The sequence below is a fragment of the Frieseomelitta varia genome, unplaced genomic scaffold (assembly GCF_011392965.1).
Source record: "Frieseomelitta varia isolate USP_RPSP 00005682 unplaced genomic scaffold, Fvar_1.2 scaffold_342, whole genome shotgun sequence".
NCBI classification, from domain to species: domain Eukaryota; kingdom Metazoa; phylum Arthropoda; class Insecta; order Hymenoptera; family Apidae; genus Frieseomelitta; species Frieseomelitta varia.
In genome coordinates, this window is record NW_025110082.1 from 34,416 (window position 1) to 59,274 (window position 24,859).

Genomic DNA, 24,859 nt, shown 5'->3' on the forward strand with positions numbered 1-24,859 from the left:
CAAATATATATATATAGAAAATATTTTACATGTATATAAATATGTTTATAATTTTAAAAGTTCTTATATTTAAAATTTGTAAAGTATATTTTAATATCTAGTGTTCAATTAGATAACAAATAACATTTATAAAACTAGAATTAAAATTCAAAAACTTTAACACTCTAAACATATAGTAAAATAAACAGAATACATACAAGTCTTGCATTTTTGTGAAAAACATTTGGAATGATCTAAGTATAAGGCCACTTAGTTTTTTTTTATTCTTTATATTCAAGTTAAAATGAAATACACATATTAGCATTTGGCCTTTTTAAATTACTCATATATACATTTTCTTTTACCATTGAATAAAGATCTCTACTTACAATGATAAATTATTACTGAACCTAATTGTCTGCATTATATACATATAAAAGTGATTAAATTTAATAAAAAAATTTATGTTTTATGAAGTGATGAATAAAATGTTAATTAAAGTAACAACAGATTTCATTATAAATTATCAAACTGAATGGTAATTTTAAAAAGACCATTTTATACATTAAATTTAAAATCTGTATTCACAGTTCATGGTATAAACTTAAGTAAAGTAAAAGTAAAAGTAAAACTTAAATACACTTTATGTTTCTTATATTAAGTACTATAAATATTATTTTAATACTTGAAAATATTGCTGTTTTCCAATAATGCTTGTATATGTACATAGTCAATATTCATATTACTACATATCTTCTTTATCTCTAGATTGATAAAAAAAAAATATATATATATACATTGTGTATAAGTACACTAAATACTAAAAAAAAAAATTTCTTGTTCTGCATTGAACAAATTTATTATTTTAATACTTTTTGTATGTATTATTTATATCTAACTACAAAAAATATTAAAACAAAAAATGTATATAGTTAAATAAGTACTAAATTTAAAAAATTTAATTTTGATCTATAAGAAGAATGTGTTCTTTGTTTATATTTTACTTTTATATTAATACTCTGTTTTATATATAAAGTTCAAACTTTGAAACATTTCAATTATTGAATTAAATTCCAGAATAACACTGATTTAAGATTTACTAACGATAATAAACAATTATTTTAATCATTATAAATATATCATATCAAAAGGCACAATCTTCTCCAAAAATCATTTCATGTGAATTTTATATTCATTTTTATATTTCATATTCTATTTCTATTTCTAACTAAATTATTATTAAGCTATGTAAACAATAGCTACCATGATTTCATAATGTTGCATTCTCTTTAATATGTTAATTTCTTATTGTCATGTATATATTTATACTTATTTCTATAAATACTTTTTTTTTGGATGGATAAATATCTAAACTAATATTCAATTGAGCATGGTGTAAGATAAATTTTATGTTATGTTACAACTGTAACCATCCAAATTTCTCTTGCTTATAAGAAGAGTAATGTGATAACTAAAAAAAACTTTCCATATTTTGTCTAAATATTTTCACATATGAATCGGATGCACCATTTGAAAATACACGAAATTTTCCTTTTCTTTTGTAAATTTTTTAGACATCGAAGTAGTTGATTTATATTTTCTATGCCTTCTCATGTCACTGAAAAAACAATTGTCTACACTTGGTTCAACATATAATAGTAAGTGTAAAATGTCCTAAAGATGTTCAATATCATTTTCTCTCTTCAACACTTCTACCACTCTAAGGACAATAGACAAAAAACTGTCTTAAAAGAGATGCGCTTTTGACGATCAAAAATTGATCAAAAATTTCGTCATAATTGCAAACACTCTTTAATTAAAACTTCTATAAGTTTAAATCTAACTTGTAAGTAAATAGTCCATAAGTTTCGAAATAAATTTAAATATCTTTAGTTTAAATCTATAAACAAGTTTTTTTTCAATTCATTTAACAATGGGTCTAAATTCAAAATAAATACCTTTGATTATTTGAATGGGACCGACTGTTTCAAAAATATGTAACAATTTACAAATGTAAGACACCCTGATCATGATTAAAGTGATTTTGATGATGGTGATGATAATGATGATGTTGGGAAGTTGTTGCATCATCTTGTAATGTGACACCAGTCAAGTCTGCAATCTCATCTGCATCTTCGTCACTACCAGTTGCAGCACTCTGTATTGATTGATGACTTCCTGATGACATTTGACTATTACGTGAAAATGATCCGCGTCTTGGAGCAGCTAATGCTGCTCGTTGATTTGCTGGTTTTACTGTGATTATGAGATTCGAAGAATTGGCAATCATCATATCTGTAACCTATTTAAAATACATACACGTAGATACACAGGTGAAAAATAAGAAAATGGCAAAATTATGCAAATAGAAGTTATGCAACAATTCTACATACCTGATCTAGAGTTTTTCCAGCAACTTCTATACCATTTACTTCAAGAACTTCGTCATTCACTGCTAAAAGACCTGTACTTTCAGCTAAACCACCTGGTACTAATCTACTAATAAATACACCTGGAACTTTCTCAATTCCACCTCCTGCAGATGATGGTAATAATCGGAAACTTTCTCCATCTTTAATATAAAATCCTAATGGTTTGTCAGAACCATGTTTTAATAAGCGTACACGGCGACAAGTCTCTGGCAATATATCTACATCAATTATTGCTGATACCTGTCAGTAAAAATTGTATTTAATACACATACATCTTGAATGATACATTAAATAACTTATATTTATATCACTAATACATACCTGCCTAAAATCATGTGGATTAGATATAGCCAATGATTTTGGTTTTCCAGGAGTGCCACCAAGAATACTTGATATCAAATTTTTTGGTTTCATTGTTCCATATCCATTTATTTCCTCTATTCCATCTCCTGTTGTAGAAAAATGCTTTATTCTCTCAATTTATATTCATTACATTTTATTTTGTAACAAATATCATCACACTTGAATCTTACACATTAATACATATTTATTATTAATACTTACACTTTAATACAAAAATACCTTACCTTTTCTTTGAATAAAAATTCTAAGCAGAGGTTTTGCAGCTAATAATGCCCTTGCCAAATTGTTGTCGTTGTTAATGGGTAACAAATCACCATCTGTAGGATCTGTGTACCGTATGAGAAAACTTAAATCAGGACCAATATCATGTCGCTCAGCCAATAACTTTCTAAAATCTTCATAATTAATTGCTTCATTACGGTTGACTGAGAACCTTAGGATATCTGCATCAAACTAAAAAATATTCAAGTGAAGAAAGAAAGAATACTTAAATATTGTTATATGAAGTTTTCTTGTTTAATGTAGAGATTGAATTAAAAAGTAACCTACTTTGCTTTTCACTGCGACAATACCATTGTCACCTTGATGGTGAAGTTTGCTTTTAGACATGATTTTTAATTTCAAATTGTTACGATACTGTTACGCGGATTTAGGAAAGATAAAACAATACGACAGGAACGACACGTACTTACAAGTTGGAGATATAAGGTCGAAACGAAGAATGATTATTTTTACTAACAAGACCGTGCGCGGCGCACTTGTCGCTTTACACTACTTTTTAGTACATTGAAGCGGGAGATTATGAATCCCTAACGTAAATGAATTAGAATGTTTAAAATAAATTCGTAATTCATGAATGTGATAATGTGACGATAAAAGCATCTTCTTGATAAAATTAATTTAATCACAGTCAACTCCACATTTTACACTATTCGATTGCGTGTTCTCAGAATCTGAAGATATATTATTTGACAACATTATAACGAAGTTTTATTTTACTTAACTAACTTGTATCTGTGTTTTGCTTGATATAATTCTCTAATTCACTATTGTTTAAATGTAGGGTGCGCAGAAAACCAATTTAATTTTTTCCTGGTCGATATTTCAGACTCTGAGACACCAAGTTCTATATGATGTCATGTCTATCTTGTCCTTAGTCAGTGGTTTTGCTATTGCATCTACAATTTGCAAGTACATATTGTTTCTGTCGTTATGTTATTTTATCTTTTTTAAATCTGCAGAATAATTTGAAATTAAAAATCATGTCTAAAAGCAAACTTTACCATCAAGTTGACAATGGTATTGTCGCAGTGAAAAGCAAAGTAAGTTACTTTTTAATTCAGTCTCTACATTAAACAAGAAAAGACTTCATATAAAAATATTTAAGTATTCTTTCTTTCAAGTGTGATGATATTTGTTACAAAATAAAATGTAATGAATATAAATTGAGAGAATAAAGCATTTTTCTACAACAGGAGATGGAATAGAGGAAATAAATGGATATGGAACAATGAAACCAAAAAATTTGATATCAAGTATTCTTGGTGGCACTCCTGGAAAACCAAAATCATTGGCTATATCTAATCCACATGATTTTAGGCAGGTATGTATTAGTGATATAAATATAAGTTATTTAATGTATCATTCAAGATGTATGTGTGTTAAATACAATTTTTACTGACAGGTATCAGCAATAATTGATGTAGATATATTGCCAGAGACTTGTCGCCGTGTACGCTTATTAAAACATGGTTCTGACAAACCATTAGGATTTTATATTAAAGATGGAGAAAGTTTCCGATTATTACCATCATCTGCAGGAGGTGGAATTGAGAAAGTTCCAGGTGTATTTATTAGTAGATTAGTACCAGGTGGTTTAGCTGAAAGTACAGGTCTTTTAGCAATGAATGACGAAGTTCTTGAAGTAAATGGTATAGAAGTTGCTGGAAAAACTCTAGATCAGGTATGTAGAATTGTTGCATAACCTCTATTTGCATAATTTTGCCATTTTCTTATTTTTCACCTGTGTATCTACGTGTATGTATTTTAAATAGGTTACAGATATGATGATTGCCAATTCTTCGAATCTCATAATCACAGTAAAACCAGCAAATCAACGAGCAGCATTAGCTGCTCTAAGACACGACTCATTTACACAATTTTTTGGAAGTCGCAAAGTGCTATCACTGGTAATGATGAAGATATAGATGAAATTCTAAATTTAACTAATGTACAAGATGATGTATCAAATAATCGTAATTAAGGTGTCTTGCATAAATGAATGTGGTATGAAATTCTGTTTACATTGTCATATTCAATTGAATATTAAATCAGATATTTATCCATTTAGAAAAAGAATTTAGAAATAAATATAAAAATTTAATATAACAATAAGAAATGAATATACTAAAATAAATAGAGTATGCAGTACAGAATAGAGAATGCAGTAGAGAAAGCTACTCTTCGAAATATCTTTTGTTTCCATATTCTATGAATCCTATGCATTTTTGAATTCAGATGGCAATAGCATTTTTTCTTGCGAAAAATGCCGTCACTAAAATTTTTGTTTATTCAACTACAAAGTTAGTATAGAATGTACTCTTCATGTCTAAATGGTCATATTTATAATTATATTGGATTATATCATACATGGATTAATAATGGATTTATATAAAACGCAGGCTCAGAAAATCATTTTCTTTTCGAATGAAATACAACATGCGAATTTCGGCGATCATTACATAATTATTGTTATGGCAAAGGAGAAGCATATTAATATTGAATTCGCTTAAATTAATCGACTTCTTCACTGTGTACTGTGTGTGCAGAGATAGAAAAGATGTATTCGAGTAAGCGTTTAAAGCACTGATTGAAGAGAAGATACTAATTAGTGATTTGTGGTAAATATTTGATTTATAATATATTATTATATAAATTCCTTTTTTTTTTATATTTATAATGTCCTTATTTGTAGGTTGTGTTCGCAAAAAATTCATTCTCAAATTATGGGAGAATTATTACAATTGGAAATGTATAAATGAAATAATTATATATTTGGATAATACACTTGGATAATGATATACATGGATAAACCGTAGTCCGTAAATGGAATTATTCATAATTTAAAAATTGGAAAATGATAAATCAAAAGAATTATTAGCTGTTATATGGAACTGTGAGATAAATCAAAAGAATTATTAGCTGTTGGATGGAATTGTGAGATTTTGGAAAGCATTTGATGTTGCTCTAATATCTTTGTACAAGTACAATTCATCTAAGTTATTTATTGGTGAGTGGATGTTTTAAGCAACCACTTTGACAACCTTAGATTGTCTGTAAAATGTACAATTATACAACTATTTTGGATGTTCTTGAGCAACTACTGTACCTTGACAACCCTAGATTGGCTGTAAAATCTACAGTCATATAGCGATTTTACAGCCAATCTGGGGTCGTCGGAATACAGATTATCATCGAAATGCTCTAAAGGATTAAGTTTTTTTTGTATAAAGTTTTTTTATTAAGAAATAATAAAAAAACACACACGATTTCGAAATTAGCCTAACGTTTGATTCTTTTTTAATATACCTTGATAGATCTCATTTATATTGAAAATTTATATGGGAGATTATCCTGGATTAATCCTTTGATAACTTCCAGTTCAACATGGATTTGTCAAAAAATTTTTTGGGTCTCTGTGTGAATATTTAATAAAAAAATTTAATTATTTTATTTGCTCAAATAACTAAAAGCGAATAAAAACGCCATGAGTCGCGAGAATTTTATTTTGAAATAGTCGCGCGAGTTCTAAGAGAAAATAAAATTTTATATAGAATCATATTTTCAAGTTTTAATAAAATATTATTTAATAAAAATTTATCGAAATTTCTATAGTTCGTAACATATTTTTGAAGAATATTATTTTACATTAATATACATAAAAGTGTTAGTTTATCTTGAGATATATAACTGACTTTAGGATACAATTATATTTCTTTACATATATAATTTACATTTTTTTCGTAATCATTTACGGAACGAATGTAAGATTATAAATTATCTTTTCAGAATAAAAATATTTCAAAAATATTTTTACGAATGTACAATCAATATTTTTTACGAGCGTAACAATCAATTGAATAAAGTGAAAGTAGATATTCGATTACGAATTTTGGTAAGCCTGATAGAGGTCATTGTTCGTCCGGGCGCTCCCCCGATTAGGCTTTCTTCCGAGCCTGACCGAACGATGGCCGAGCATGGTCGAACGTATCCGAAACATGTGATTGGTGGAAAGACGACGCGACGACTTCACGCCTCTGTCGAGTATTTCAATGGTTTTACATGTTCATTCCTGTCGTAAGTTTGACAGCAGGCTGGGTTATAATTGCGACCTGTTGTTGAGAACGATTCTCGTGGTTGAGCCGAAAAAACATCGCGGAACGTTGGTTAAAGACGCCTAGTGGCTGACATATCGGTCAGGCAGACTGGATGTACGCCTATATGAACGCCGACAAGAGATGTTGAAGTTTATCAGAGGGAAGGGCCAACAACCTACGACCGAGCGACAGAAATTACAAAAGGATCTTTTTGCCTTTCGAAAGGTAAGTTCCTCCGATACGAGGTTTCGTTCACACCTGACCCGGCAAAATGACGCCGACACTTTTTTATTTCGTTCATACCTTTATGAGACATTAAGTTTCTTTTCCTCAGACCTATAAAGATGACTGGAATAGATTAGATTTGTAACAAAACAAGTTACTATATATAGAATATCGGGCACGATTATACCGAAAGCGGAGAATTTTGATGCATGGAGAAATAATGTTTTGCATTGTATTTTTATTCACCATAGAGAAAAGTGAGAGCGAACTTCAGACAAATTCATTTTTATTTACACTTAAAGAGTATGGTTTCTGTTTTGCCTTCTTTTATTTGCTTACTTTTAAAATTATAAAAGAGAATGTGGCAAATGGTTAAGGCATATTTTCTTTTTCTCAATACACTTTTTAACATTCCAATTGAGAGGAAATAACGAATCGAATTTGATGAACGATATTGGAAAGGTTAATTTTATCAATCGCCTATCACTTCTTGAAACTTCCCGTTTTTTTTCCGGTCTCTTTTTCTGTCTTATTTACACGTTCATTATTTATAAGCTTTGAATGCTTGGAGCAATCTTCTGGTTTTCGTTACTCTTGATTCTAGGAAGAGAAAGCGAAAACAGTTGAGAGTGTTATAAATTAAATCCCCTTCCTGTGTCGTGAATTAGAAGTTTGGAACGGTTTGCGACTGCGACGTGCAGGATATACCGGCATTCTTTGTGTAATCGTCATTGAAAGAGTATCTTACTTTGTTTCTTTTTTGCTTACATAAGTCAACTGAATTGCAATTGAAAGTTTATTCAATTTTGTGATATCAAGATGTTGATATATTCGCGTTCGAGACGATCGCTTGTCCCGAAACTAAATGGACATAATACACGTATACACATATATGTATGTATGTTAATAATAGAAATTGCCGTAAAACCTGTAGAAAATTTCACAGGGTTGCTGAGATCATACAAGACATCTCTTTTAATATTATGTACTGAGAGCAAAGTAACGAAAGGAAAGGACTTGAATTTTTTAAGAGATTAAATATTTATATCAAGTTATCTATCATTTATATAGATACGATACCATCTTTTCTATTGCAAACATTTATTCAATTTTAATTGGTCTACTTTCAATTGGTTCTATCAAACTTAAACATTGAAACGAATAACCGGCATGTAAAGATAAAAAAAAGATGTTAAGTATCACGACTCGACGAATTATATCATCAATCATGATAATATAATTCGTATGTAATCGAAAGAAAACCTCATCCCGAATTTATACCTGATAAAAGAAATCAGATGAATTTGATATTAATTTCGGTTTATTGAGTACACGTTCGATGCGCGACAAAACACATCATTGATAATTATGAATAATATTTCAGAATGTTTAAACATAGTGCTAGGCTTCGTATCTTATACTGTAGGTAAATGAAAGTTACGACAGTATATAAGAAACTTCCAATATTTGGAATTGCATTACAGTGACGTAACATTATGAAGTAAAAGGTTAACCTAAAAAGTTTGATTAATTTCATTTCTCTGTCTTTCTTTCTTTCTTCTAAGTATCTAATTATCGGATTAATACTGTCGTTTAGAAGCTGTTAGGTTTAAAAGATTAGTTCCGCGACAAAATATTAAGATTTTAAAATTGTTTTTATTGAAATATATGAGACAACATGTTTTAAGAACGAACGTTGCAGGATCAACAGGTCGATAGCTGAAATCGATACTGAAAGTCTAGAAGATGACGGGTGGTCAAGTCATAGTGCAAAAAGTTAGAATTATTGTGGTTGTATGTGTGATGTGATTGGTTCCTTTAGCGGCTTCGTTTCATCGTCGGGTACATTGTCGCAAAATCTTATCAAAGATTAATTTTTTCACCTGCTAGATTTAAAATTTGACATATTTGATATGAATTGCGAAAATATGTGCAGTGGCATTTCGAATGCAATCAGGTCTAACCGATTCCGATCAATTCATCATAAAATACGATGCAAACGTTAACTTGTAACGTCATAATGATGTTATAACTGTGGACCTACATATAAAGATGGAGATGAATATATATCGATTCCATATCGATTATTATCGATGAACTTTGTTATCGAAAATTATCGATACCTTTTAAACTTAAAAAATATCATTAACCTTTCTGTAAAATATCATTTAACCTTTCTGTAAAATATTTAAAATATTTTGTTCACAAAAAATTTACAATACATAAAAGATAATAATTGGATAATAGAATAATTAAATAAAACTATCTACATTTTAATAATATTTATTGAAATATGACTTTAATTTTGAGTCTTACAGATTCGAGGAAAACTATTGAAGTTATACTTAACTAAGCTTTAGTTGGTCGATATTAATAACTGTCTTACGATATATAATGAAGACACATAACATATTCTACTCTATTAAAATTAAAAATTGAAGTCTATATCTATGCCTATATTCACAGTTACAACGGAAATTGCATACCTCATGTTTTCTTCATTTTATTGTTTTTCATATAATGAATGAACCTATGTAGACAATAAAATTATTCCAGTTTAAACGTCTGTACTTACGTGTACGTTACTTTCATTCAGTCAGAAAATGAAATAGGAAATGTAGGTTAATCTACAAGTTAAGCAATTACAAGCAGAAGTAGCGTACTCTGCATGGTAAGGTACACGAGTTGGAAAAAGAAGTAGAAAGCCTGCATAGAGAATGCCTGTTATCTTAATTAAAATGATCACATTTATGCAAACCCCGGTATTTACAGTACAATTTGATTAAAATTCAAAGAACATTTGGTTTCATTACATCATTGAATGATATTTTATCGCTTAATAGGAGAAAAAGCGTGGGACAATAAGATTAAAAAAGATTAAAAAATTAGTCACCTTAGACTCTTTAAAGACTGACGAATGACTGAGGAATTATATAAATTTTTATATAAGGTATTAAAATCGAAGAATTAATTATATCAATCTAATCACGATATTATTTCGAGCAAATTATATTTGGTCTTTAACATCGATTTTATCGATAATTCTGCGTGGTCCTTGTAGAGATATGTCCAAAAGAGAAAAGATATTATCGGTTTTCTGTGCAAACAAACGCATGATAAAAAGTGCCTAGCCCTTTTTACGCTTGCTTTAATATACGCGGAAGAATGTATCGTTAAGTTAAACTCAGTCAGTTAGGTGTGGATTGATATTTGCGAATTATTTCGTGATTTAAATGTAAATTAGTAGTAAAAGATGAGTGATTAAATAAATATATTAAATATTATTATTCTATAATTATTTTAAATTTGATAATGCTTTGTCACAAGCATAACAAATATTTTTTATTTAACAATGTTTAATAAATATTCCTCATAGATAATTTGAATAGTATTATACGTAAAAATATTCTTGTAAAATATGTTATATTTATTTGGTTATTAAACATGAGATAGGTATGGATTTCTTCAATGTTCTAAATATTCCAGTAAAGTGTCTACGTATACTAACGTGAGCTATTTACGTTGAAGAAATGTCACATCGGGTTATTGATCGAATAATAACTTTTAACGTTTTCAAGAATAAAATTAGACCGAGTTATTATCGACCGAAAATTTCTTCCCTTAAAAAGTTTTCACTTATTAGCGGAGTGTAGGTTGAGATTAGTTTAAACAAATTCGAGTGGGAACTGGCAAAATCCCGATACTCTTGTGACACTTGGGATTCCGAAACAAATTTAACTTAATCCGAAATTTTCAAAATATGAAGGATCCAAAAACTCAATTCGGGTATAAACATAAAGAAATTAATATTTCGTTTATTCATTTAGATTGAAATTTAGAAGGGAATCATTTCGTTTCGCAATCGTTTCTCATGGAAATTAGTTGGATCAAGATTTCACTCTCGCTTTCATCTTGTCGTATGTAATCCTAAATCTTAAATATTGTATCGAGACCTATGATACTAAAAAATCTTGGAATTCAAATAGGAAATATTCTTACGTTTTCTACACGTTGTTGCGTACATCAGTTGAAGTTATAATCATTGCAATATCAGTAAATGAAAATTTATTTTATGCCTAATTTAGCAAGAGTCCTTTTTCATTATACTAATGTATTGATTATCGACTAACGTTTTATTCTTCTCGATTATACTAATGTATTGATTAATTTCAGAAGATTAGGATTTATAATTACAAGTATTGAAAAATCATACATTGAACCACCGATTGAAATTGTACTTCGGGTGGAAGAGCACATGTACCGATAAGAAAGAACATCATTTTGCCGTGTTTATCCTTGGGAAGTAAAGAAAAATTATTCGAATCTCACTCGATAAGATTCCCTTATCGAAAATAACAGGGACAATAGATTATTTTCGAGTGTTTCACCCTGTATGACAGAATGTACATTGTTACAATGTACAGTATAGAAATATGTTTTAATTGCCGATCGTAAAAGGTAGGTGAGTACGCGCACGGTCTGTAGAATCTGATTCTTTGATGATTAATCGGCACGTCTCTCATTGTCAGTCAGAAATTGATACCGCGCGGTACAAGTTACCGCGAGAAAGTCGGAAATGAGCGTTAAGTATAATTGGCGTTAATTACATTGAAAACAAGTTACGAGAAGGGAGGACTAACGCCGTGTCGTTGTTTCCTTTAATTGAGCTTGCCTCGTATTTAATTGCTATGCCAGAGTCCACGGTTCTCCTTTTTTTAATTTTCATTTTAATCGTTACAAGTGAACCGATGAGCTCTTCGCATTACCTCGTATTACTTTTTTAGTCAGTTATTGTGTCTATGGTATATTTTCCTTGTTTTTTTCTGCTTTCTTTTCTGATTTTATTATACGAAGTATAGAAGCCTGGAACTTTTATACTACTATCCTTAAAACGCTTTAGCAGATTATAATATATCATTCCCTCCCTTCGACTTCATTCTTCTCCTCTTCCGTCATCATTTTTTGTACGTACGCGTTGTATGACTTTAAAAGTAATAAAAGTAGGCTAAGAAGAATCGAATTGTAAAAGATTAATAATTCTATGTAAAATCTAGTCTTTGAAAAGTTAGTAATTAATTAATTGTGCGATGAAATGGAAATGGAAAATTCAATCTTTAACCGATAATTTGTTCGACTTTTTTTTTCTCTTTCATGTTTTAATTTGAAAGAGAAACTTTACATATTCGAAGTATATTCCTTGCAGGTAATATAAAACTTAATTCATTCGACTTGTATTGCAAGTCTCAAATAAATTGATACCGAGGATCAAACTACACATTATCCCAGAATATACGTGTATCATTGACAGTGCAGATAACGTACATTATTTTTAGCGAGTTTCTCGTATAAATAGTTTACTGATTACGGCGGACAGGGTAAATATTATGGAGGAATGATCAGACGAAATAACTGAAGTTATAAATCTAGCATCGAGATGACTTGCAATTAATCCAATTAAGTAAAAAGAGAAGCTTTCAGAGAAGTTTCAAGGAGACTCTTATTTATATTCTTCCATCTGTTTTTAATGCAATACTCTATGTAATACTCATTTTTTTTAAATTATTTATAAATAGAGAACAAGAAAATTTATAAGCCTTCTATAAAAATGCCAAAAGATCTTTTCTAAGAAATATGAGGCTGGAGAGGTATAGTTAAAATAAACAAGTAGTAGATTTGCGATTGTTTATTTGTCCTATTACTTCTAAGTAAAATTATTCTAACGTATGATTATCAGAATTATTCATTCGATTCACATATAATTAAGGAGAAAACAGTTCAATGCCTTATCTGTTCACTATTTAATTTATCCTCTTCTTTGCAGACAGTGCAGCATGGGTTCCCAAATAAACCCACAGCCCTCGCATGGGATCCGAGTTTGCGACTGATGATCATTGGCACGGCATCCGGCGCTATCAAGGTGTATCCTTTTTGCTCTTGCCGCTCCTTTACGTTCGACTCTTTTTTTTTTCCTTTCTTTCTTTCTGTTCCTTTTACAACTACAGGACATGGTCTTGATACTCAATGATGTTTGTGGAAAATAGGAACGTGATTGACGCCACCTTTTCCTCTTTCTCTTTCCTTCGTGAATACTAATTTTAGATACTCGATATTTTGCGATCACATTAGAACTATTCCTCGAACTATTCACGCCTTGATTTTTACGGCCACGGCTTTCATCCAGAAAATTGATTTTCTTTTTTTTATTTCGACTAAAAATTATTAAACCACGGTCAATCGATCGATAGACTTCCTTTACTGATATAAGGTTTTCTTGTTCGATCTGACGAAATTGAATTTGGAGTTAAGTCGCTCGTGGAATTGCTTGTAGACATCGGATGTGAAAGTATCGCAGTAACAGAGAGTCGCACATAGGAATATAAAATAGCGAAGATTATAGCTGTGTATTGAAATATTACGCTTTGTACTATTTACTAACTAATACGCTAATATTAAGCTATTTGACAAAGTTGATTACTAAACATCCTTTAACATATATTAGTTTTGTAGTAAATATAAAAAGTATATCAATAGAAACTAGGAATGATACTATAATTATATGTATAGAGATCGAAAGTAATGAAACGCGAGATTATTCTTAGAGATAGAAATGAATGAAAGGAGTTTACATTGTATTACATGTTGAAGTCTTAGTGGAAGAAAAAAACCGATAAGGATGTACATTTGAAAGTTTAATCAGCTCGTATTATTTTCTAGAAATCACGAATCTTCCGTTGTTCTGTACAAACTTCATCATCGTTGCAGTAACATGTAAAACTCGATACTGTAACTATTACTATTTCTCCTGATGACTATTTCTCGTTAATATACCATAGGGACGTTAAATCATATTTGGAACATGTACAATATTAACAAAAAATTATACAAACATCTCCTGAAAGCATTAAGAAATTCATTGCCAAATGAACGTTTGGATATTTGTAGTTGTAGACGTAGCATAGATACTTTTATTACCTCGTTATTCAATTCGTGCCGGTTCGATTATTGATCTAACTCTAATCCTGAAGATAACATAGATCTACTCGAAATATTTTACGATATTTGTCGAAATAATATTCATTTACCTGCACTTAGGAGCTTGATATTTAATGCTTTGATGTATTCAGTTCGATTACATACCAGTTGCTTTATCTCAATGGCAGATGTTCTACGAATGATGTGCTACATAATCAGTGTATAATCATTATCATTTCGCAAGACGGATGATAGATATCTTCATGATCTCCGATGGAAATTTTATTTGCAATTGATATTAGAGAGTTGCAAATCGCTTATAAAATGTTTAAGCTCGATTCTCTGTTTTATTTTGAGATAGTTTATACGTTCCTGTATAGTTATGCTTCAAATAGATCTTCGATTTACACGATTTACCTTGAGAATCGGAGTAGAATATTGAATATATAGAATTATGAAGCTTTTATACAATCAGTCAAATTGAATATCCGATTAGCGCGTCTAATCGGTTATTTTTGAAACAAGACCAATGACGATGGTTTATTGCTTGAAATACAACTATCTAATTTTCCTTGACTGACGTACGATTACAGATTTGGTAGACCAGGTGTGGAATTCTATGGACAACATACCATCGAAAGCGGAGAGAATGCTGTCACAAAGATCATTGCTCTGCCCAATGAAGTAAGTACCATTATGACTACTGCTTATTTAAATATATTCTTGATAAGATATCATATACAAAGCTTAATGCGTGTGATCAGAATTGTTTAAAAAAAGGATTAATTTTCAATGTCACATACATAGTAGTTTAATGAATTATAACAAGTATGTAATTACAACTTACACAATTCTAATCTTACTAATTGCGTAGACTGATGCATGTATAAACATGATTATAAGTCTATACTTATCGTCGTTCAACAATATATTAAATTGTTGAAGTTTATAGCCAAATATCATAGATTTGTAATTTTAATCTTTTTATGAGAATTGATTACCAGATTTCATAGTTTCATAGTTTTCAATTAATGGGAGTAGGAAAAATATTAAATAATAAAAGATAAACCGAATTGGGCTAGAAATGAATAAATCGATGTAAGGATTTAATTCGTGTAAACTATACTAAATTAAAATATGTAATAGTGTATGTAATACTGAAACGAATGCAAGCTGACGTATCATCCTAGTTCGGATTTCTTAATGACCACGCTAATAGTTCCTAAACCTTCTAAAAGTATTATCTCCTAATGAGAAATCCTAAAAATTTTCGTTTCGAATTTAAATTATTTCTAGAATGTATGTTTACTAATTACTTTTAGTGTTGTCATTCTAATGTCTAGAAATACTTGAGTAAACTTTCGAAAATAGCATCCATTATAAAAATTTTACATTTCAAATGTTATACGTAATGTATAACGTACGAGAGGAATATAAAAAATTTATTCTTATTGATTTTGATGTTATTTAAATAATTTCTTAAGATAATTATATTCTATAATTATAATTATATAAGTGTTTAATAAGAGGAAGGGAAGGTCAATAAGATGCAAAGACATACATTGTATTTACTCTAAAATAAATTTGTTACTGCATTATTTATCACATATCTTTTCCTCAAGAAAATCTGAAAGGTATTTTTTACATTAGCGTAAAAAATGCATGAAATCTTGCCAATAAAAAGGTAATTATGTATTTTTTATTACGTCGAAAGAGTATTAAATGTGTTAATTTTTTGATTCGGTTGGATATTGATGTTGCTATTTTTTCGTAAGAAAGAAAAGTATTGCATGGTGTACGTTGAAGAAACGGAGTTTAATACCGGCTCGGCGCGCGATAGTACATAATATCTTTTACGTACATTGTAATCGAAAGGACTAGACTAGACGGAGGTGTGAAGTTATGGTTGTTTTAAAAGTGCACATGCATTGCACCGGTAATGCGACACCGTGTTCGGCTTATACGGTGGCCGTCGTTACTGACAGTTGCATAACTGTGTGTGACACGCGCAATGCGCTTTGCATGTGTGTACGAATAAATAATATATGAACACTATTGTTGTTCGTTCCGTAAAGGTCGGGAAACGTACATATATCGTACGCGTCGCTTTTCCTGTGTTCTTCCTCCTGAGAGATAGACAAACTGAGAAAGTTTCGTTGTGAAATTTATTCAATCAATGACGAAATCGCCAACATTCTCGAGACAACGATAGTTATTAGTTTTTGCAGTATTATCACATATAAAATGTATGATAGAATATAGTGAATTTTATATATATATATGATAAAATTGCTTGTGTTGTTTGTTATGAGTCATGAATTCTCGTTATCGTGATCATTTTTCAAGGAAATCCTAAAACCGATAAGATAGCGGCTGTACGATTGCGATCGCTTCGCAATCGTAGCTAAGTATTTGGAATCTTTCATTTTTTTCACATGATGAAATTTAAAAAAAATATAATAACACTATATTATTTAAGACTATTCTGTCTTTTATTAAAATATGCAAATTCAATCGTTTAAATTCAAGTTTAATTGTTTTATTATTTCGACTCTAAAAGAGAAACAGCAAAATTTTCGTCTTTTTCGTCAGCAATGAACATCGATAATTAACTATCATGTGAAACATTCGCTTTTCAATCATTCATGCAAATGGTTCTATTCTCTATCTTCCAATTCGTTTTGATTTTTCACATATCAGATTACTGCAATCGGAATTCAACTTGAATTTCAAATCAATTTCAAATTAGAAAATTGATCAAACACGGAAGAACAAAATTATAATTGTATAAAATGCAGGACAATCCGTCTGGAGTTTGTGTAATCATGTATAATGAATGAGTAGGCGATCCCAGTTATTCAAACACACATGTTAATGATACGTGGAAGGAGCATTGTTCTGCTTGTGAAAAATACGAGTTAGTAGTATATTGTATATTTATATGAAAATATGAAGCGCGATATAACTATTTTAACCTTGTAGCTTCTTCGAGTTTTCACTTCGCCTATTACAAACAAATCGTCTTCTTTGTGAGGGGGAAAAAAGACGCGGGATTTATTCTGTGAGAAACAATGAAGTCATAAAAATTAGCCACAATACTATTCTACTTATCTGTATTATAATTATAGCTATGACGAAATTTTAAATTTCATATTACATAGAGATGACAAATCAAATAACGAGAAACCAAAATTCGATTTTATTCGTTCAAAATGAATGCAATTAGTTATAGTAATCTCTATGTTTTATTCGGAAAATAAATCAGTGATGAATGATTCGTTTGTTACGGATGCAGGGTCGTGTGGTTTCTCTTTGCGATGACAACTCTCTTCATCTGTGGGAAATCAATGAAAGTTCGGTTGTGGAGACCAAGACGCTATCATTGGAGGGTAAGTTGAAGAAAATTTCCGCTATGTGCCTGGAATCGAGCGGCGAGCATCTTCTTCTGGGAACAGAAGGCGGAAACATCTATCTTCTCAATTTGAAAACATTCATGATGCCTGACAATATCATTTACCAGGATGTCGTGATGCAAAAGTAAGAATAATTCATTTTATATTTTAAAGTCTGCATGCTGGATGCCTATGGCAACTGAAAAAACATTTACATATTTCACATTACACATTTACACATTTACATATTTCAGAAGACAAATTGATCAAGCCTACTTTTTATAAAAGTATCAATTTCATATTATCCAGGTGTATAATTAAATATTTAACATTTCAAAAAAGAAATCTTATTTTCATAAATTTGTTTGTCAGAAAGAGAGATAGTATGAAAATTATAAATACGTATTTAAGATCAGGATAACCGATTTGTAATTTTTGAAGCTTGATTTGTTCATAACATTACGTATTGTTTGATCTTTTATTTTATGCAGGAATCTTCTTGGTACAAGTTTCCAAGTTCAATTTAGTTATTGATAGTTTTAACGCGATGAACATAAATTTCTCCAAACAAATATTATTATATTCAAAACACTATCATCAACGAGTAGTCCTAAATTCGCAAGATACAAGCGATCTTAATGAGAATTGACTTTTGCAAAATAATAAGTTTCCCACATAAAATCATACGAATTTTGATACCTTTTTTCAAATAACTTTCATTATAGAACAAAATGTTTGATCGTTAATCACGTTAGATTCACGTAATGTCCGTAACGTATCGATATTTTATGACAGCGTGCCAGATGATTACAAGAAAAATCCAGGAGCGGTTGAGGCGATAGCGGAACAACCAGGTCATCCAGACAATATTCTGATAGGTTACAATCGTGGTTTAATGGTTTTGTGGAACAAAGCGACTCCAGGAGCTCAACAGGTGAGCCTTCATATTACTATTTTGTATCTTTCTTTATACGCATACTATGCATACAAGACTATAGTGTGGCAGATGTAATGACACGCTTACAGAACAATTTCAACATACTTGCTTACTACATTTGTGGGGTAATGCTTAATCCATCGGTACACAGAGATACATTCAGCTCAGATCCCTCGCAAAAAGGAGTAATTTTTCTCGATTAATTTTATCCGATTTTCTCAATTAATATATTAATAATACTTACATTGGAATGTTTCAATCGTGCTGTGATTCTCGAATTTGTATATTTCACTTTGATTTCTATTTTTGCGAACGAAAACTGTTCATAAATATAGGACAAAATATTATGTATATCAATAAGAGTGTTTACATATTTTGTCGCAATTTGAGATATTTTTTAATGGTGAGGAAGTACGATTGGACGGGGAAATTACTAAAAAAGCGCAGCAGAATTAAAAACATTGATGAATTCTGTATCTAAATAACTGACAAATAAAACAGGCTCTACATAGAATGAGTGATATCATTCTTAAGATTAAATAATGTTTGAAAACTTTGAATTTGAAATGGGATATTGCACCGATGAGTTAAGTACGTATCGTGAGATGATACTGCTCGTTCTGATTGTTGTTTGTGTCTTTGGTGGTTTTGGCGAACGTGTACGTGCAGCTGATGGGTTTGTTTTCGCGTACGCAGACATTCGTCTCCACGCAACAGCTGGAATCTGTCCATTGGGTTTCCGAGACCCGATTTGTTTCCTCCCACAATGATGGATCCTATGCATTTTGGAGTCCAGGCAGCGATAGCATGTTGGAATCGACTACACCTTATGGGCCGTTTCCATGTAAAGCTGTGACTAAAATTCTTATTTACTCAACAGCCGAGTAAGTACAGGATTTTCTCTTGATTTACATAACTGTTGTATTGTAGTCTGTAAATGTGTGTGGATTGTACAATACTTGGATTGCTAATGGATCACTTTACAGGCTGGGAGAACTCATTTTATTTTCGGGTGGAATGCAACGTGCGAGTTATGGCGATCGTCACACAATTACTGTTATGGCGAAGGGGAAACATGTTGTTTTTGATTTCACGTCAAAAGTAATCGACTTCTTTACTGTGTTTCCTAAGCAACAGGATGGAAAAGATCCACCCGATAGTCCAGAAGCGCTTATAGTACTGGCCGAGGAAGAGATAGTAGCCATTGATTTGACTGATCCTGACTGGAAAATGATGGCGTTACCCTATCTAGTATCTCTTCATGCAAGTGCGGTAGATATTCAGTTTATAACATTATATATAATTACAAGTATACTATCTCTTTCTTTTATTATGTTTGTAATGTATCTCATTTGCAGGTCACATGTTCACAACACGTTTCCAATGTTCCTGAAGAATTATGGGAAATTATTGTCGCAGCTGGAAAGGCACAAACAGAACATCTATACTCAGATAAACCATGGCCTATAGACGGTGGAATTATTCTTAATCAAAAGTCAGAGAACAATAAATCAAAAGAATTGTTACTTACTGGCCACGAGGATGGGACCGTCAGATTCTGGAATGCAACTGATGTTGTTTTAACGCTTCTCTATAAGTTCAATACATCTGTTTTGTTTACTGGTGAACATTTGGATGTTCTTGAACAACCATCGGAAGATGACGAGAACGAATGGCCGCCGTTTAGGAAACTTGGAACTTTCGATCCATTTTCAGACGATCCGAGATTAGGAGTAAATAAAGTGTTATTTTGCCCGCTATCGTCAAAATTAATAGTTGCCGGTACAGCTGGCCACGTAATTATAGCTTCTTTATCAGCGAAACCTAAAACAAAGCAAATTAAACCCATCACGATAAACATTGTAAACGATCGTGACGGATTTGTGTGGAAAGGACATGATCATCTTCCGGCAAGAACAACTGACATATCTTTTGCAATCGGTTTTCAACCACAAAATCTCATTCAATTATATCCACCGGCTGCGGTTACAGCATTGGCTATATATGGTGAATGGCAACTATTTGCTGTAGGAACGGCTCATGGTTTAGCCGTTTTCGACTATATGAGAGTAAAGTCTGTCACCGTGAAATGTACACTGAATCCAAATGGTAATTATATATATTTTTTTTATATTAAGTATATAAACCGTCAATTTGTAAAAACAATTAATTAGTTAATTAACTCACTATACCATTTCAGATCTTTCTGGCGCAGGTGATACACCGATCTGTAGAAGAAAATCATTCAAGAAATCCTTAAGGGAATCGTTTAGAAGATTAAGAAGATCACAACGTCGAACAAATGCTACTAGTCCAACTAGAAACATGGCATCTGAAAAAAAGAAAGAAACGTGAGTCTTTTTTTTAAGTTTGTTAAATTAAATTAATATTAATATATTAAACAATTGATTTTTAATTTTTAAAGCTCCAGTATTGCTTCCTCTCCAAGTGGTGATCTTTCACCAGTGGAATTAAAGCCTGTGGAAAGACAAGTGGAAGCAAGACCTGTAGACGATGCATTGGGATCAATGGTTCGATGTTTATATTTTGCTAAAAGTTACATTATAAGCAGTAAGTATATTTAATAAATTATTGTTGTATATACATTATGAACATTTTCCTGACATTTTCTTCATTTCAGTGCAAAATACAACGCCTACACTTTGGGCAGGTACTAATAATGGTACAGTTTATGTTTTCACATTAGCCATTCCTGCTGACGGTAAAAGACTAGACGAGGACGTAAATTGTACATTAGGAAAAGAAATTCATTTAAAGCACAGAGCACCTGTAATTGGAATTACAATTCTCGATGGAGCTAACGTGCCGTTGCCAGAACCGTTTGAAGTCGTGCAAGGCTTAAGTCTTGGTCCTAATATGATTTCTCCACACAAAGTTGTAATTGCTAGCGAAGAACAATTTAAAATTTTCAATCTTCCATCCTTAAAACCATATTGTAAATATAAACTTACCGCACACGAGGGTTCGCGAGTAAGGAAAACAGGTTTTGCAAAATTCACGTGTTCAATGGAACCTGCAGGAACACACGAAGAAACCTGTTTATTATGCTTGACTAATCTTGGTGACTGTTTAGTGCTGAGTATTCCCGAATTAAGAAGACAACTTAATGCCGCTGCCATTAAGAAGGAAGACATTAAGTGAGTATATCTACTATCTTAAAATTTAAATTTTTATGTGCAGTTATTATCATCTTATTGTATTGTTTTGTTTTTCTAGTGGAATTTCTTCATTAACGTTTACGAAAGTTGGCGAGGCGTTATATTTGCATTCAAGTTCGGAATTGCAGCGAATTTCGTTGTCAGCCAACAGAGTGACAAAAGCACACTGTGCGTTAAATTTACCACCAAACGCTAGATCATTTCCTGAATCTAACAATGAAGAAACTCAAAAGCAGGATGTGATCGAAAGTACAACAGTAGAAACGGAAAATGAAGCAACACAAGGAAGTCAACCAGCTCCTGTACAAAGGATTACAGAGAATGGTGTAATTGGTTCTAGTGAGTATATCATAATATCTTTACAAACTTTCTAATTTGTCTTCAATATATATTGGATAATCATTAAATTACATATTATTGAATGTTTAAACATACTAATACTAAATATATGTAATCGCTTAGCCTACTTCAAGTATTTTTTATGTATATTTAAATGTTGCTTTGCTATAATTACTCTTCATGAAACAAGCTTAGTTGTATTTTATGCTGATTAACATCATCAAGAAATGCTGCTCCTAACCTTTTAGTATCGATCCTTGAATACATTTATTTTAGCCGGTGGCGAAGAATCTCCTGCAGCAAGTACTAATGATGTAAATGGAGAAGACGATCGTCAAGACTTAAGTTCTATTGGAGATATAACGATTGATAGCGTGAAGGATCATTTACTGTAAGTGAACGTGTTTATTGCTTTTTGTTGTTTTATTTCACATGCTTTTTTTGCTGTTTACGATTAATTTTATGATGATAAAAATGCAATTTGAAAATTACTAAAGAAAGATAGACTTAATTTGACAAGCTTTAATAATAAGTCTGTTGTGCTCGTTTAATGTGTTTTCTACACTTGCCACTTGTTTGGCAGTAACAGTTCACTTTTCAGAAATGCAACGTCTTCCGAAGAACTTCATAGTCGTCTTGCAGGACTTAAAATGGAGGTGACTTCACGAACTTCGGAAATATCCACTCAGAATCAATCCCTAGTTGTAAAGACCACAACCGTCGTTTCACAAACAACCAACAGTACTACTGCTAATGGGGAGATTGAAACAAATCAAATAAATGAAACACAACAAATGAACAGTGAGTGAAATCATTGCTAATTCAAATGAATATGAATTATAAATTAACCGAGTGACGAATAATACGTTATATTAATTTGATTTTTAATGATTTATTGAATTCCTTTTTAAATGGATATTTTTTTTAGGTCGTCCAATGTTACAATATTTGAAGACTGTAAATAATTATATTTTTAATAATTTCACACATTGCATAAATCATCGATTGCTTAATATTTTATATTTGTGTCTCGTCGCTTTGTGATTTTTGTTCTTTATTTATTTATTTATTTTTTTGATACTATTCATACTTTTTTGTTATTGTTTTGTTTTGTGCTATTTGTTCTTGCGCAGGCACTACGGTAGAAAGAGAGATACGCAGCGGTACTGAGACTACAACGACACACGCTACCATTACTCTACCACCAAATGTCGAGGTTAGCAAACGGCACTAAATGTATTGTGATAATTGGTGTCGGACCTTACCTCGATATTAATACGTTCATTACTACAAAAAATTGGAGAAATTAAATTATGTATGGTCTTTCTTTTATATAGCATATTTCACAATACGATATATATATTTTTATTATGTTTAACAACTATCTAAAATTTTTATTTATATCGAAATTAACTTTATATCAGATGCATGCTGGTAGTGAACGTATTAAATCTATACTTCAGGACAAATTAATGAAATATTTTGAATTTTTGGTGTTCCTCAAAAATTTTAGAGTCATCTTTTGCTATTAATATTATTGTTTAAGAATTTCAATTTAGTTTTTATGAAAATCAGGCTTATAATATTATTCTTCTAAGTTTTATTTATTTGAAGTAGATAACTATGTATATATAGAACTTATATACAAAAACTAGATTTAAAGAACACTACAAATTCAAATATATGGTATTATTTTATCATGAAATATATAATTAACGCTTAGCATATTGTACGTTTTTAAGCTACTAACACGATTTACATAATACAGTTTGATTAAAAATTTATTTATTGATTTTTAAGTTGTGGATATATTTCACGTAATGGTATTTAATTTATTAATGTATTAACAAACTTTTTTATATCATTATAAGACTTTATCTAATTGGTTGATGTAGAATATCGTTGAAATGAAACAAAATGCAAGTATGTAATACAATTATTTTTGATATTGCAGATTAGTACAGCTGACTTGGCAAACTTGGAGATAACAACAACTACAGTGACTACTGAAAAGTCAAAAGCTCCATTGGCAAGGCCTGAAGAAATTGGATCTTAGGAATATTTCAAATTGCCCTATGCCCTACTTCCTGATTTTATGTTCTGTACGCAAGACTATGCAACAATTAGATTTTTTGTTACTTACTGGACTCACACAGCGGCGATAGATAGAATTTATATATCGTAGATTTTTTAAAAAAATCTAGATTTATACGCGGCATTAACGTTAGCTCTAAATTATAAGCAAATGAATTTCGAATATTGCAGCGACGAAACATTTGAGATACATTAACTGCCAAGATTGTCGATATATTTTACATTTTAACAGAACATTCTCATTGCATTTCTTTTAATAATTAATTTTATAATTAAAATTTTTGATGGTTTAATAAAACTTGGCCTAGATAATTTTAATAAAATGCATTTTATTTACAGACAAAAGCGTAACAAATTTTTAAGAAAAAAATTGTTTCATCTTGTTTCATCTGTAGATCATCCTATTAAAACATTGTTTTATTAAATACAATAAGTTTTTTATTGATATAGCTTTAAGAGAAAATTGAGAAAAATTTATACGATTCATTTTTTTTATGGTACGTAATTAAATATAATTTGGAAACTATAATTTACAAGGAAAATACATCACAAATCGAGAATATGGCAGCCG

General features: G+C 30.7%; 3 protein-coding genes across 5 annotated transcripts; 2 read left to right on the top strand and 1 right to left on the bottom strand.

Moving 5' to 3' along the window:
- Positions 1–1,204: 1,204 nt before the first annotated feature.
- Positions 1,205–3,513, bottom strand: LOC122530442 (partitioning defective protein 6). Its single transcript, XM_043657396.1, has 5 exons — positions 3,324–3,513; positions 2,999–3,227; positions 2,733–2,860; positions 2,373–2,651; positions 1,205–2,281 (listed from the first exon to the last, which is right to left on the bottom strand). Exons 1-5 carry the CDS (start codon positions 3,381–3,383, stop codon positions 1,985–1,987), a joined length of 993 nt encoding a protein of 330 aa, XP_043513331.1. The 5' UTR covers positions 3,384–3,513; the 3' UTR covers positions 1,205–1,984.
- A 523-nt stretch (positions 3,514–4,036) lies between these two features.
- On the top strand, positions 4,037–5,060 carry LOC122530408 (partitioning defective protein 6-like). Its single transcript, XM_043657324.1, is given in 5 exon segments — positions 4,037–4,096; positions 4,219–4,377; positions 4,459–4,737; positions 4,829–4,946; positions 4,949–5,060. Coding segments are annotated over 5 exon segments (705 nt in total). The 3' UTR covers positions 5,038–5,060.
- A 1,912-nt stretch (positions 5,061–6,972) lies between these two features.
- LOC122530419 (lethal(2) giant larvae protein homolog 1-like) lies at positions 6,973–24,718 on the top strand. Of its 3 annotated transcripts, none has more exons than XM_043657343.1 (16): positions 6,973–7,375; positions 13,197–13,294; positions 14,941–15,031; positions 17,643–17,884; positions 18,535–18,673; positions 19,346–19,560; positions 19,663–19,948; positions 20,035–20,785; positions 20,877–21,027; positions 21,102–21,247; positions 21,318–21,834; positions 21,914–22,194; positions 22,471–22,585; positions 22,778–22,995; positions 23,328–23,410; positions 24,149–24,718. In XM_043657343.1, exons 1-16 carry the CDS (start codon positions 7,292–7,294, stop codon positions 24,248–24,250), a joined length of 3,519 nt encoding a protein of 1,172 aa, XP_043513278.1. In that variant the 5' UTR covers positions 6,973–7,291; the 3' UTR covers positions 24,251–24,718. The 3 variants fall into 3 exon arrangements, with proteins under 3 accessions (XP_043513278.1, XP_043513279.1, XP_043513280.1); XM_043657344.1 differs by having other exon boundaries at positions 6,975–7,375; positions 19,373–19,560; XM_043657345.1 differs by lacking the exon at positions 13,197–13,294 and having other exon boundaries at positions 7,291–7,375.
- Positions 24,719–24,859: the final 141 nt, after the last annotated feature.